This window comes from Notolepis coatsorum, assembly GCF_963971535.1.
Source record: "Notolepis coatsorum genome assembly, chromosome: 3".
Classification (NCBI taxonomy): Eukaryota; Metazoa; Chordata; class Actinopteri; order Aulopiformes; family Paralepididae; genus Notolepis; species Notolepis coatsorum.
The window spans coordinates 28,436,190-28,452,795 of record NC_140167.1 but is presented as its reverse complement, the minus strand read 5'-3'; the positions used below and the strand labels follow the sequence as shown (position 1 = coordinate 28,452,795).

Sequence of the window (16,606 nt, the reverse complement as noted above, 5' to 3'; positions counted from 1 at the left end):
TCTGATGGTCCTCTGTAAGGTTCTGGTGGTCCTCTGTAAGGTTCTTACCGTCCTCTGTAAGGTTCTGGTGGTCCTCTGTAAGGTTCTGATGGTCCTCTGTAAGGTTCTGATGGTCCTCTGTAAGGTTCTGATGGTCCTCTGTAAGGTTCTGACCGTCCTCTGTTTTGGAGGGCCGGGCCAAAATTCCGAACTCAATTATGCATAATATACATTTTATTTCTATATAAAAAGCAGTAAATGGCATTGTTTTGACAGCTGGTAAGAGTGTATGTTATTATTTGGCAATTAAAAGGTGAGGTTAGCTTTCAAAAATATCATTTATTCAAATAGAATTTCCAAAATGATAAACAAAATGTGAAACATTTAACTCATTTTCAGTCACATTAATAACAAAGGGCATTTTGAGTTTCATCTACTATTGAAACAAGGATTTTCTTAGCTTTCTAAAGACATCACATCATCTTTGTAGCCAAAATAAACAAGACATGTGACTGAATTGTGTAACTGTGTAAAGAAAAGTGTCCCAGTTTTGTAACCTTTTTGACTTTACATGCCTATATTAAACATTTAATGTTTTCAGAACTGTGCAAAAAAAAATATATATCATGTGTCCCATTTCACTTGTTGTAATTCCACATTTTAGTGTTTTTTTTTTCATTCAGTGTGAGAAATCCAGTCTCTTTTGAGCTTTAACAAGTCCATCAAAGTCAGGTTGAATGTCTGAGGTGGAGATGCGAAGCACAACTGACAGATGTTCATCAGTGAGAGAGGATCTGTACCTGGACTTGGTAAACGTCATGACTGAGAATGTCTGTTCACATATGTAGGTGGATCCAAAGAGAACCAACATCTTCTGAGCATGTCTCCTCATGTTTGGAAAGTTCTCCTTGAGAGCAGAGTAGAACTCTAGCAGTGATGCTGACTTAAAGTGCTCTTTCAGTAGTGAATCAGACTGCAGGTCAATGAGTTCAAGCTGAACAGCTGTCAATCACTCCATTCTAATGGACAAGCTAAAAGCAATTGGTTTTGATAGCCTATCAGTGAGCTGGATGCAATCCTACCTGGAGGGGAGGAGAACAGATGGTAGAGGTAAACGGTACTCTATCCCCCCCCCTCACAGTGAGCTGTGGTGTTCCACAAGGAAGCATACTAGGACCGCTACTCTTCCTAATTTATGCAAATGACATGTCGTCAGCCTGTGACTGCAACTTGTTCCTGTTTGCGGACGACTCAGCCCTGCTGGTCTCTGACAAGAACAAATTGCAGGTTGAAAAAACCCTCAGCACGGAACTAGGCAAAATCTGCATATGGCTCGCTGATAACAAACTATCATTACACATGGGCAAAACAGAGTCCATTCTCTTCGGTTCAAATAACAAACTCAGCAAGACCGACGGCTTCTCAGTTACAGTGGGTGACAATATTGTCACAAGGAAAGACGAAATTACCTACCTGGGTTCCATCCTAGAGGCAAATCTTTCCTGTGACAAAATGGCATCCAATGTAATAAAAAAAGTCAACCAACGAACTAGATTCTTGTACCGGATCTCCTCTCTGGTAAACAAGAATACCCTGAGGACTCTGGCAGGAGCACTCATTCAAGGGTACTATGACTATGCGTGCACCTACCTATCTTCCCACCCTCTCTCCCCACTGTAACCTATCTTCCCACCCTCTCTCCCTACTGTAACCTATCTTCCCACCCTCTCTCCCTACTGTAATCTATCTTCCCACCCTCTCTCTCTACTGTAACCTATCTTCTCACCCTCTCTCCCTACTGTAACCTATCTTCCCACCCTCTCTCCCCACTGTAACCTATCTTCCCACCCTCTCTCCCTACTGTAACCTATCTTCCCACCCTCTCTCCCTACTGTAACCTATCTTCCACCCTCTCTCCCTACTGTAACCTATCTTCCCACCCTCTCTCCCTACCGTAACCTATCTTCCCACCCTCTCTCCCTACTGTAACCTATCTTCCCACCCTCTCTCCCTACTGTAACCTATCTTCCCACCCTCTCTCCCTACTGTAACCTATCTTCCCACCCTCTCTCTCTACTGTAACCTATCTTCCCACCCTCTCTCCCCACTGTAACCTATCTTCCCACCCTCTCTCCCTACCGTAACCTATCTTCCCACCCTCTCTCCCTACTGTAACCTATCTTCCCACCCTCTCTCCCTACTGTAACCTATCTTCCCACCCTCTCTCCCTACTGTAACCTATCTTCCCACCCTCTCTCTCTACTGTAACCTATCTTCCCACCCCTCTCTCCCCACTGTAACCCTATCTTCCCACCCTCTCTCCCTACTGTAACCTATCTTCCCACCCTCTCTCCCTACTGTAACCTATCTCCCACCCTCTCTCCCTACCGTAACCTATCTTCCCACCCCTCTCTCTACTGTAACCTATCTTCTCACCCTCTCTCCCTACCGTAACCTATCTTCTCACCCTCTCTCTCTACTGTAACCTATCTTCCCACCCTCTCTCTCTACTGTAACCTATCTTCCCACCCTCTCTCTCTACTGTAACCTATCTTCTCACCCTCTCTCTCTCTACTGTAACCTATCTTCTCACCCTCTCTTCCTACTGTAACCTATCTTCTCACCCCTCTCTCCTACTGTAACCTATCTTCTCACCCTCTCTCCCTACTGTAACCTATCTTCCCACCCTCTCTCTCTACTGTAACCTATCTTCCCACCCTCTCTCTCTACTGTAACCTATCTTCCCACCCTCTCTCCCTACTGTAACATATCTTCCCACCCTCTCTCTCTCTACTGTAACCTATCTTCCCACCCTCTCTCTCTCTACTGTAACCTATCTTCTCACCCTCTCTCTCTACTGTAACCTATCTTCTCACCCTCTCTCTCCCTACTGTAACCTATCTTCTCACCCTCTCTCCCCACTGTAACCTATCTTCTCACCCTCTCTCTCCCTACTGTAACCTATCTTCTCACCCTCTCTCCCTACTGTAACCTATCTTCTCACCCTCTCTCCCCACTGTAACCTATCTTCTCACCCTCTCTCTCCCTACTGTAACCTATCTTCTCACCCTCTCTCCCCACTGTAACCTATCTTCTCACCCTCTCTCCCTACTGTAACCTATCTCCCCACCCTCTCTCCCCACTGTAACCTATCTTCCCACCCTCTCTCCCTACTCTAACCTATCTTTTCACCCTCTCTCCCTACTGTAACCTATCTTCCCACCCTCTCTCCCTACTGTAACCTAGTATCTGGCATCCCCCTATTCCGTCCTGGTTGCCACGTTCAATGAGAACGAAACTAAATAATCGCAAAGGACATCCCGTCTATATCTGCCATTTGACGAATGCTGATGCGCTTTCGACTAGTTCCACAAAAGGACGCGGATTCTTGGGTTTTGTTTTGTTTGTGTTTATTCGACGTCTCGTCGTCACGTCCCTGAGGCAGGCGGCCTGTAGAGCCTCTTGAAAATATCAACTGACAACGGGAGGAGAGGTGCCGCCATCTCCATCATCGTGCACAAGTACACCAGGAAGGGCCTGAGTGCAAACCTTTCCCCTCTCTCTCTCTCTCTCTCTCTCTCTCTCTCTCTCTCTCTCTCTCTCTCCTCTCTCTCTCTCTCTCTCTCTCTCTCTCTCTCTCTCTCTATCTCCCTCTCTATCTCCCTCCTTCTCTCTATCTCCCTCCTTCTCTCTCTCTCCCTCCTTCTCTCTCTCTCCCCTCTTTCCTCTCATACGACAGCTTACTCTCGTTCACTCTCACACACACACACACACAAGAGCAAACAGAAATCTCCATTCACGTCTTGCCACAGAGCCCGGCCACTCTGACAAATGGGAGCATGCAGCTCGCATGCACGCTCTCAGAGAGGCCCTTTGAATATTCAAGTACCAACAGTTGCATTCATTGATATTTAAAATGCAGGCGAGAGAGAGATAGAGAGAAGGAAGGAGAGAGAGAGAGCCCTCGGGCCCATGGCTGGGGGGGGGGGCGACATCAGCAACAAGGATCAGGATAGTTGTGATTGCGTACGGCGTCTGAGTCAAATACTAAGTGGCACGATCAGATCGGCGCTGGTGTTTTCTTTTGGCGTGTCTTCACCCTCCTCTCAGGAAATTAAAGCGCCTGCAGACGCCGTCACCCTCGGCGGCGACCTGACGATAACAACCGCCGTTGTTCTTAAAGTTAGTCGCCTGCGGAAGATCCGCCTGATCATCAACCTTCATATTAGCACTCGTACAAAAAAAGAGGAAAAGTCGCAAATGGCCATCTGAGGCTGAGAGGCGCTCTTTGATGACAAGAGAGAGATGGGCTGGGTTTGATACGGCGGGGGGGGGGGGGGGGGGGGGGGAATCGGCGTGAGGCATCTCCCTGCTCCTCATCACACGGAACAGCTCCTCTTAATTGTGTATCCTCATCTCCCCAGAGATAAAACCCTGAGCTGGAGAGGTTGTCTCAGTCCTCTCAGCCAAGAGAGGAGATATCTGGAACGCGTTGCACATTAACGCCAGGGTGATTGCATTCTCTATACGCTCCTCTAATCTCATGGATGAGAGGAGTGTGAGAGAGAGAAAAAAAGTGTGATTGAGAGAGAGAGAGAGAGAGAGAGGCGGGGAGGGGGGGCAGGAGAGAAAGTGTTGCGAGAGAGAAATAATCTTTTTTTTTCTTTCTTCGTTAAAGGAGAGAGAATTTGAAGTTATTTTCCCTCAACGTTTGAACGCGCAGCGCGGTGGGCGGCTCGGCGAGCGCGGGCCGGAGTAAATGACTTGCCTAATCGGCAGGAGTTCAATTTGACGCTTCCTTCACAATGTGGGAGCAATTAGAGTGTGGTTTTAATTTGTGCTGCTCGCAGGCCAAAGAGCTGGTGAGGACACTTCTGTGCTGGTCCAGTGAGGAGAGCCCCTCAGAGGAGGAGGAGGAGGAGGGGGAGAGTCCGCCCTCTCTGCTGGAGGACAGGGGAGAGCTGCAGTCTGCCGGGCCAGAGGAGGACCACAGCTTGCAAGGTCACTGATACACATTACAGGATATTACAGCGTATCGTGTCCTTATTGAACTACAGTATCTGGCCCTTGGTCATTGATTAGTCAGCGATTGACCATAATCACATGGCGGACATATTGAGATTCCTTTCCACCTTGTTCCCACCCAGGGTGTAAAGGAATCTCAACCTGAGCATGACATAATGGCAAAATGGCCACCGTGTGAAATGAATAATGGTCAATAGTAGTGTATTTTACATTATATTATGTAAGAATGCTTTGTTTGATCAACCTCTCAAAATGGGAATAAAAATGCTGTTATTATTATTATAAATTTTTTTTGTTTAGTTTTAGTACAGTTTTAGTTTAGTTAGCCTAGGCATATTATCAATGACATAGTGAATCTAATCAACTTTACCTTCAGCCAGCCGGTGTGAGTCATCTCTATAAACACCTCTATGCAATACATACACTAGCTTACAGGACCATTAGTGTGCGACAGAGGCAACTCTTTGTGTTGTCATGGTATTGTCATTGGTAGATTGCCACAAGTTTCTCCAACATTCCAGGATGAGAGAAGTCAGTAATTGCACTGTATCACGGAGAGAGGGACGGAGAACGGGGACAATTATAGACTGCCACCATCTCTTGAGAGCCATCGCTACCACAGAGATGAAACTCTGCCCTTGTATGAAAGAAATCACTTTCCCCATAGGCCTTTCGTATGAGTCCCCCACAGCTCCAGCCTACATAGGGCCCTCTATTCAGAGCTAAAGAAAGCCCCCCTCCCCCCCACACACACACACACACACACACACACACACACACACACACACACACACACACACACACACACACACACACACACACTCTCCCATCCCCTTCCTCTGCCTCCCTGCTACGGGTTCTCACTATGGGCTTCTCTTTCTTCCAGAACTACAAAGTGCTGAAGAGGACAGGCAGGACGAAAGCCCTGTGGAAAGTATTCCTATTAGAGGTAAAAAGGCAGCACCGGAGCCCCGGCATTCACATTATCCCCGTGTCGTGGTTTGTGTTCTTCCCACAGCGGTGAATAATGGGCTCTTTTTACGCCGAGGCTGAGGCAGGATGATCAAGGTGAATCCGGGGTCAAGGTCCCACCTGAAGAGCCGAGCTTGTCCTCTAATTATCTCCCAGAAAAAGACCGGCCCTGTTTTTCAGCCCACCGGTCTGAGAGAGAAAAAAGCGATAATTTGCAGATCCCGGCATAATGCGGCCGCTTTAATTGTGGGGACGCCGGGGTGCGAGCGCGAGAGATCTGTCATTGGTTCTCATTATCTTCTAAACAATGCTCCGGCATGGCTGGACTTGAAAAAGGCAAGATGTGAAAAAGCGCCCTGGCGTACACAAAGCGTCTGAAATGTAAAGCGATGCTACATTACACTTGGCTATCAGATTTCCCACTGGGTTCTTCATGTGGCAGCATCCCCTAAGGTGCACGGCCGGCAAAATGAGTCCAGTTTCCAATCGCTGTAGCTAATCAAAAGAGAGGGGAAAGGGCCATAACCAGTTTAGTTCCATATACAAACATGACTAAAAGCTTCTTCCAGGGACCTTAGAGTGGGACACTTACTGTGCCATTGAAACTCCTAGTAATGGCTGCCATACACTGTGCACGTACAGCCAGGTACAATATATATATATATATATATATTTTTTTTTTTTTTTTTTTGTTTTTAATCTTTTTCCCCCTCCTTTTTCCTCCGATTTTCTCCCATCCCAATGTTAGTCGTTATGCCAATTCCCAATCCCCTTCCTGGTCGCTGCGCACTTACCCCCCACAGTCGGTCTGGGAGAGTGGAGGCTACCACGTGCTTCCTCCGACACACGTCTAGCCAATCAACCGCTTCTTTTCACCTGGCAGCGCAGACTCTCACTAAGAGGGTGTAACGTGTGGAAGGATCACACTACCCCCCTTAGATCCTATCCGCGCTGAGCAGGTGCCCCGACCGAACTGTAGGAGTCGCTGTTTACAATGACCCGGACCCACCCCGCCAGCTTTCCCACCCTCTAATACTACCAATTGTATTAGTGTGAACGGCCAGCCAAGCTGGTGACAACGCTGGAGCTGTGAGCTGGATTCGAACAGGCGAATCCAGCGTCTCCGGTGTTGGTGACGAACGCAATCTCCGCTACGCCACCTGACCGCCCTTTTGTTTTTTCTTCTTAAAATAAAAGCAGAGAGCCTCGTGTAGCACAACGAGTGGACAGATGCTTGAAATTGACGTGTAAAATGTCACTCCATCTTTAGGGGATGGTTAAAAACGTGAAATCGTTCTCCCCGACCCCGGTTGAAAGTGTTCGAATTCACTTAACACTTTCGGCGCCAGACCCGAGTTATCTCGGGTTAACTCGCCATGCGTTGGACGCCAGACCCGAGATATCTCGGGTTTTGGTCGTTTTTTCTTTTATTCAATATTTTTATTCATTATTCATCCACTGACCTCTGTGTTACCATAGGAAATTATTCTGAGATCGCCAAAGTGCAATACCAGCCGCATCCTGCTAGGTGGCAGTGTCGCCCACCCTTTGAAACCTTATATCTCACCGCGTGTTACACTTAAACCCCTCCGGGCGCTGAATTTAGACGCATCTGGCACACTCTATCCATAAGTTGTGCCAAATTATGTCTGGGACCAGATGGACACCAATACTGGAAATCGCGATCAGACAATTGGAATATTCTTTTTGGAATAACCCTGATCAAAGGTAAGGACTATCTGACATCAATTTCAGCTTGATCCAACGATGTTTTCATATCGATCCAGCTGATCAGCGTGTGTGGTTTTCAAAACTAATGCCGTTACTGGCCATCAAAGCATAAGCATGACATTTTTTTCTCTTTTTTTGCATGTTCGACGGAAGAAAGTCACTGTCAAATGACCATAGTATTGTCTCCATAGCTATAATATAGAATATAGATATAGCTCTCCAAACATAGTGACGCACAGTGAAAGTAGGCTATGGAAACCTGGGCCCTCATTCATCAACGTGTCTTACGCACAGATTTGTGCTTAACCTGTGCTTACGACCATTTCTAAGCAAAGAGTGGGATTCATCAATTTCAACTTGAACTTGACTTCGTGCTTATGTCTACGCACAGCTCGGAGCACACTTAGCTGACGCCCAGTGGTAGAATATATTATTACAACAAGGAAATGAGCTTCTGTGCATTAGTTTCAACACTGGCATGTTCTGTAAGAACTGTAATTCATTATAGTTCATTGTAAAATAGCAACAGTAGTGTAATTATGGTCAAAACCCTATAAATAGCATTTGGAATAATAGATCTTTCTCTCAGAATGAATGCAGCATGGTTCATATAGCGTTATGGGAATATACGGGGTGTACTATACGGGGTGTACTCCGCGTAGCTCAACTTGTTATTATTTTGCGCACAGACCGCAGAAACACGGGAACGTTTTGATTATATTTAAAAGGCTTTACGTTAAACGAAACAAGTGGAATTTCGAAGCTGTAAGCAGAATACAAGTCATATGAACACCCACGATATAGTGTTCTTCCCCCTTTTTACTGTATAAGAAAGAATAAAAAATGCATTGCAATGACACCAGATAGTGGACAGACTATGTATATGATGGGATTCAAGTTCGCGTTTTTGTTGATCATAGGCATGCTGTCAGAGTATGATACCTCAATCAAACATTCTAGAACATTTGTCGTCACAGATCATGTCCTAATAGAACATAGGCTAAGGCATGGTCCATCGTGATATTGTGTGGACTGTTATTACTGTACCGGTACCACCCATTGTGACAACAGCCTTGTGAGTCCCGCACACAAACATGATGGGATTCAAGTTCATGTATTGAAAGGCAGGCTACATCATACATGCAGTGAGATTCATTGTTCTTGTATATGCTCTCGTATTATTGTTTATATAGGCTACCCAATACTGACATCAAAATAGATTGTAGTATGCCTCTAGAAATCATATGCAGCAGGTAGAAAATTGACGGAAAATCCATCGCGATTTGGAATAAAATTGAGGAGAACTTTAATCCCTGGGTATTAATCAAACAACACGGGAAAAGGCAGTCATATTCCAGCACGGTCTTTATTAGTGTTTGCGCTGCCCAGGCAGCAATGGTTAATAGATATCATATCCGACATCACCGTTCTCATAACACGCTTCCCTCGGCTTAGTCCATTTTTCCACATTTCATGGGGGTATTCCATTACCGTATATGGTTAATCGGGGCGGTTCTGGTATGCAAATACTTAAAACAGTGCACGAGCTCAAACGTAGGATCAAAGTCATATTCATCATGACAGGTGTGCGTAGAACCTGCGTACGCACGTGTGGTGAATCCCAATTCTTCTGTGCATGCACTGATTCTACATTCTGTGCTTACGTGTGGAAATAGAACACTTTCCACGGCACGTTGATGAATGAGGGCCCTGGCACGTTAGCTACAAGGATAAGGATAATGGCTGGCGCCCAATATGTTAAGAGTCGCAGAGGAAGACGCTGCCTTCGACTTGCCGTGTTGTGATGCCGCCATCGTCTCAAGACAACCGCCCGTTTGTGATGTCACCGCACCGTTTGTGATGTCACCCCACCGTTGACATCACAAGTGTCACGCAGCCTGTGTTGCACTTGTCAAATAATGACACCTACTCCAGTGTCATTACGAGTGTCTTTAAAACAACAACAACAACCTGGTAAAGGATGCTGAGATCATGTGAGAGGATGATTAGCACTTCTCGTGGAAACTCTGGAGCTGTGTACGCCTGGCTTGAATCAACAGCTTAGCTGAGCCAGTGCAGTGTTTTCAGCCGCTCTGTGCCACGCAGAGAAGACTCTCAGCCACTGGAGCGTGTCGTCTCACCAAACACAGAGACCTCTGAAAGTTGGAAACCTAGGTCTTAAGCAAATATTTGACTGGGACATGTGTGTGTGTGTGTGCGCGTGTGTGTGTCTTTGAACAGAGACAAAAGCATATCAGCTGCTTAAACAATCGGCCACGCGGGAGAGGTTGCCGAGTTCTGGAGAGGAGGAGGAGGAGGAGGAGGAGGAGGAGAATGGTCTGTCAGGTAAGAGAAGGCCCCTCGCCAGACGACCCACTGGAGCCTAACCATTGGTCAACACTGGCCATATGTCTCCCTGGCCCATAAAAAAAAATCCCCACGTAGCTGGTTCTCTGAATGAGGGTCAAAGGTCATCGCTCTCAGCGTCTCGCCATAAGCCAGCATAAGGATATGCATTCTAGGTTAGCTTCTAATTAGATGCCCAAATCAAATGGTTTGATCTGGCCATGTTTGCTCTTTTAAGGAATAAACGAGGACCATGAAGTGGACTCTGGGAGGGACAAGCACTCCTCACATCAAGACCCTCGGTAAGAACATTTCTTTTTTCTTTTTTCTTTTTTCTTTTTTCAGCAGGGGTCGCAGGAAATGGGCCACCAGACACCAAAGTGGTTGATGTACATTTGCATGGCCGCTCTCATGATTCCCCATTCATTTCCATAAGATCAAGGGGGCTCCACCCATTAACTCGTGCACAAAGACAAAAGCCCCCCCCCCCCACCCACTCACTCACCCAAAGTCCCTCTTTCCTGCTATTTGCAGAGTTCACCAGGTTTCAGGAATCAAAACCCAAAAAAACAGCTGCTGGAAAAGACGAACCAAGAGTTGAAACCTCACCGTCTCAAGGCTCATCCTGAGAGTGCAAACCGATAAAGTCAAGAAGAGAATCAGAGACAAACTGTTTTGGAAGAAGGAGACTCGAGTGGCGGCGTCGGCGAGCATCCTTCATTGTTCGTCCTTGAACCGCATTTACTGTAGGCCGCTCCAAATCAGTGCCCCGAGAGGGTCGGAGAAGAACATCTAACGACAAATCGCTCGGCGGAGGCTAACGCCGTGTCTCTCTCTCTCTCGCCATTTGAATATCAACACGACTTCATCAAATGTGCGATTTGCACGTCAGGTCCTCAGAGCGCCCTCTTCACCGCGAGCCTATTTGGGCCCCCGGTAATGGCTGGGTAAACGTTATGAGGAATAATCTTCTCTGATTTCATGTGATTACCGGGCACCACGCTGACATTAGGGCCTGAAGTCTGCGTCTCCCCGGCCAGGCCGGCGGGGCTCGCCCAGTCTGCCTATTAGCCCGGGGAAGAGGGCATAATGGGCCGGCTCTATTGTGGGGCGCTCAGCGACCGCTGATGTCTGCCACCGCCAGCCACCGACGACCGCCCTCGTTAATAAACATGAGCCAATTTCAGCGCCAGACCCTCTCGGATGGCGCCCCGGCTCCCCGTCATTAGGTCACACGGGAGGCACGCGGCTTAGGTGATAAAAACACAACCCGAGGAGGGGAGAGGGGAGAGGGGGGGGGGGGGAATTTAACAGAGAACGAAGAGAACATTGGTGAGGCTGATGAGGCGGCCGGTTGTGTACATAAACCAAATGGGACTAATGAGTAGTTACGCATGCCTGACACTCGCTAGAGGGGTAGGAGGGTTCTGAGATCTTCTGGTCACCATCAAGCCTCTCTCTCTCTCTCTGGACTCACTATTTCACCCTCTGTTTTTCCTTTCTTCTACGTCTCCTGGACGCTTACGTTTAAAGCGCTCCACTTACCACAGTCACTTCTTGCGCTTTATTGCTTCTACAAGTGGTCTGGAAGCTCTGCACTTGAACGGCAGCATAACACTGCAGCATGCTCTCTCCCTGCTTCTCCTTTCTGTCTCTCTCTCTCTTTATCGCTCTCTCTCTCTCTCTTACTCGCTCTGTATTCCTTTCTCCTTTCCCCCTCTCTTTCTCTACCCCCCTCTCTCTTTCTCTGTCTCTCTCTCTTTCTCTCTATCTCTTACTCGCTCTGTCTTCCTTTCACCTCCTCTCTCTTTCTCTACCTCCCTCTCATTCTCTCTCTCTGTCTCTCTTTCTCTCTCTTCTCTGATCCTCCTATATTTTCCTCTCCCCCTCTCCTCCATACTTGTTAATTATTTGCTTTATTTTTTGTCAGCGAGCTGATGACTGACATCAAAAGGAGGACGGAGCTGGACTCTGTTGTCTTAGACAATAATTATGATTTGCCAGTTAAGCCCAGACTACAGCCGGGGGATTGTAGTTTAAAGCACAGGCTTTGGTGCAAAAAATGCATTTATAGCCCTTTGTGTGGCTCCTCATTATGTGTGGGCCCGATTCATTAAGTAATTGGTTTGCAGTTGTTTACATGAGTATTAAGGCCCTCTATTCAGGGGCCTTTGAGAGATACATTGTGCAAATGTTGCATGTTCTGAATGCAGAAGGAGAGGCGGGGGGCCAGTCCTATTGGCCAAACACTGCACTCGGCTGAAAAGAGAGAGAAAAGCACTGGGTGCTGCTTTGCATAGCAATGACTAGGGCCTTAATAAGCTTTACAGATTAAATACATGCAGTCTATACAAGATGCAAAGAGATACTCTTAACACATTTATATGTGCTCATTTCACTATTATGGATTTGGAGAGAATTGGGGTCTTTCATAATCTGTTCTCTCTCTCTCTCTTTTTCTCTCTTTTTCTCTTTCTCTCTTTTTTTCCAGCTTTCTCCCACACAGTGGTTTTTCAGCCAGATACTCTCACAGAATGTGCGTGTTTATTGTATTATAAATCGCGGGGAAGCGGGGACTGATCTGCAACATTTATGAAGGATTTGTCCATTAGAAATCTTTTTGCTGCCTTTGTCGAGTTGTGAAAGCAGAATCACTTTGTGGTTGAGTGGGGATGAAAGGAATAACGTGCGAAGGAGTGAGTCTTAATAAGCAGCTGCACTCCATGTAAAGACCACTTGTTCCTCCTTTGTACGCCGGTGCATGCCTCTGCTTCCTCTCCCGCCAGGAATCATTGTCTTCCTCCTTCTACTGTAGGCATTTCAGACGCCACTCCTTTCTGCTTTATTTCTGGTATTTTTTTTTATTATTATTATCAATATTTTTTTAACTTTTTTATTTTACCCTGTTTTTGATCTTAGGGAAACAACGATGACAAAAAAAACAGTGCTTTAAACACATGTGCTGAGCAACTGAGCAGTCCGGTCATCATCCGGTGTTCGCTGTGCCCCGTCCCCCGCTTGACAAAAACCTTGACTTGACAATTAGCGGTTTGCAGCGCTACCTCGGACAACAGGATGTGCTCAGGCATTCGCCCTCCAATCAGTCCCAGACAACCAAGTCATAATCACAAGTTGGCCCCCTCTCTCTCTCTCTCTCTCTCTCTCTCTCTCTCTCTCTCTCTCTCTCTCTCTCTCTCCGTGGAGGAGAGGCTGGGGGAGGCGATGTGTGTGGCATCTCTGACAGCTCACTGGGCGGAGGGAGGGGGACAGGAGTTGGAAGAAAGCGAGGGGAGGGTAAGGAACACAGAATGAGAGAGAGAGGAGGGGGGGGGGCAGACAGAGAGACAGTAACTAGACAAAGAGACGGCGAGAGAGATGGTATTACAACTCCAAACATAGTAGAGAAATGCGTACAAACTCAACAGATCTGTATATAATAATGTCAAATATGATTATAACTTAGACAATCAGTAGACAAAGAGTAAGACCTGAAGACGCACTTCCAGTATGGACATAGAACAGGGACAACATGGCCACATTGAACATGTGCCTATAAGCCTGAAACAAAAACTAAAATATCCTGTGAAAGTAGGTCCCTACCTTTAAAGTCACTACCTAGATCCATACCTTCAAAATCACTACCTAGATCCATACACAGTAAATTTCGCAGAGTAAATTTTACTCAAACTGAGTACATTTTACTCAAACCGAGTAAAATTTACGGTGTACCTTCAAAATAATTACCTAGATCCATACCTTCAAAATCACTAACTAGATCCATACCTTCAAAATCACTACCTAGATCCATACCTTCAAAATCACTACCTAGATCCATACCTTCAAAATCACTACCTAGATCCATACCTTCAAAATCACTACCTACTGTAGATCCATACCTTCAAAATAACTACCTAGATCCATACCTTCAAAATAACTACCTAGATCCATACCTTTAAAATCACTACCTAGATCCATACCTTCAAAATCACTACCTAGATCCATACATTCAAAATAACTACCTAGATCCATACCTTCAAAATAACTACCTAGATCCATACCTTCAAAATAACTACCTAGATCCATACCTTCAAAATAACTACCTAGATCCATACCTTCAAAATAACTACCTAGATCCATACCTTCAAAAGAACTACCTAGATCCATACCTTCAAAATAACTACCTAGATCCATACCTTCAAAATAACTACCTAGATCCATACCTTTAAAATCACTACCTAGATCCATACCTTCAAAATCACTACCTAGATCCATACCTTCAAAATCACTACCTAGATCCATACCTTCAAAATCACTACCTCGCCTGACGTTCCCAACACACTTCCTCACTGTGCTGTAGATGTGTAGAATGGTTGTGTCTTGGTGCAACTCCTCGCTTGTCCAGGTGGGGCTGGAGGGGAGAGGCTGGTCTGGTTAATGGGGCTGGAGGAGAGAACGAGGGGGGAGTGACTGTAGACGTTGGCAGACCGCATTTAGAGGCTCCAACCAGAGGAGGTCACTCTACCTCCTGGCTCCTGTCTCCTCTTTAACACGGTGGACCAGGAGACCGTCAGTAGCCCCGGTCTGGAGGAAAGTCAGGTTAAGTCCATTGTTGTTGTTGTAATTTTAGTACCATTTACATATCTCCATCTCGTTGTAGTTATAGGGTAAAAATTGTATTATAAATAAAAAATAAATTGGTGTCACTCTTATCCAAATATTTATGATTTTGCATAGGTAATCTTACGATAGCCTTTGTTATAAAAAAATTTATAATAATAATAATAAATAAAATAACATGCCATTAGTTGAATGACCTACCCTGCAAACAGGCCTCAGTGTCCCTGTGTTCCAGTAAGGAGGATTGTGTGTCTGTGTCGAAATCACCGGCAGAGTGGCTCTGCAGCTCTGAGAAGCGCAGTACCCCCTCACGGCCAGCAGAGAGCACTCACATGTTAGAGAGCCGCCCGGTAGAGTTGATGAATGCTTCCAGTTGCCTCTCCCTCACTGCCGGGCCCCCTCTTGAGTGCCTGCGTCCTGGTACAAATTCAGCCTTGTTAGAGAACATCTAAACAGAGCCTAAACAATGTTTCTGTGGGGTCACCGCCGGGAAAGGAGTAGGAGTTGATGGGAATGATGAGGTGACGGGTCTCCCTTTACCTTTAGACGAGCTCCGCCGCACTAGAGTGCTATTGTGCTATTAGCATTTTTGTGTGGGCGGCGGGAGCTTAAAAAAAAAAAGTCGGGGTAAATAAAAGCAGCGCCCTGTTGTCAGGCTGGAGTCCATATGAAATGCTGGGTAAGCGTCCCCTGTCCCTGTCCCTCCCCTGTCCCCCGTCCCCCAGACCGAAGCAGCACTCTTTTACAATGTGACTCCTAGACTAAACGATAAGTAAATCACGTGGTCTAATCAAATCAAATGTCGGTCCGCACCTGGCGGTCTTTTCATAAACGCCGGATGAAAGGACGGCGTTCTAGTTTGGTACGAAAGAGCAGCAGGCTGCGGTGCACTATGGGATATAGGTCTCTGTATGTATGTATGTATGTACATGTATGTATGTAATAGATACCATCCTAGTATGTTTTTTCACGAAATAGTACCGCAAATTAGAGCAAGCCCCGGCGGAGTCGTTACGCCGGCCTGGCGCGGCGTCGTGTTTATGCATAGAACTCGTGCACCCTGCGACTAGGACCGGGGTAGATAATGTAGTTTATGGCACAATTGAACATTTCGTCACGCGTCACCTTACATAATGATTGTTACGCACATTCAAATTTGTGGGAGAAAATACCCGTGTTTTCTTTTTTTCCCCCACTCACCCCTATCATTTCTGCACTACTTCAGACCCACCTCGTCCGTTGTCGGATGCGTACAGCATGACGTGAGATATGTAATTCAGTCAAATTAACTTCCGCTCAATCCCGCTCAGTCTGGAACTCCATATCCTGCTGCCAGACAATCTCATCAATTTGAAGCTATGTGCATCATATTATCCATGTAATCCATCGTCCCTTTCATTTAGGGGCACGTCTTCCCTGTTCCTCTCATGCGCTCACTTACTGACAGAAGTAGGGTTTGAAGCCAGTCACTCAGCACGAGCAATGCAGTTTGATAAACGAAATCGTTGGTTTTGTATTTAAAAAAAATAGAAACAGTTTGGTTAGCGGGCGGTTTCTCTGTATTTACAACCTCTGGCGTGAGCCTCTTGTGACCTTTGAACTCACAGGAATCGAAGGGACTTTGCCCCAAATTATAACAACAAATCCTTGCCATAGGAAATGGCCAGTTGATCATATAATATTAGGCCTTTCTGTTGACTGTTATGTGAGTGTGCTATACTCTGATACTATTGACTATTATACACTAATATTATACAAGGAAATACTATTCTTATTATGTTATTTGTTGTAGAAGATGTCTATTGTGTCCTTACTCTGCTATCTATCAGGTATTTTAACTTTGTGTTGTCACCTCAGGTACAATGTGAATAGTGTGTTTTTCTGTTCAGAAAATGTACTTTTTGTTGCATATTGCACTGGCGGTCACTATGGTGTC

At 46.1% G+C, this 16,606-nt stretch overlaps 1 protein-coding gene across 1 annotated transcript in view; it reads left to right on the top strand.

Moving 5' to 3' along the window:
- The window catches only part of kiz (kizuna centrosomal protein), a 55,633-nt gene that overhangs the window by 24,392 nt on the left and 14,635 nt on the right, over positions 1-16,606 (top strand). The window contains exons 9-12 of the mRNA XM_084311133.1: positions 4,830-4,980; positions 5,891-5,953; positions 9,949-10,053; positions 10,292-10,355. Coding sequence (XP_084167259.1) covers positions 4,830-4,980; positions 5,891-5,953; positions 9,949-10,053; positions 10,292-10,355 — 383 coding nt within the window. The remainder of the gene's footprint in view (positions 1-4,829; positions 4,981-5,890; positions 5,954-9,948; positions 10,054-10,291; positions 10,356-16,606) is intronic.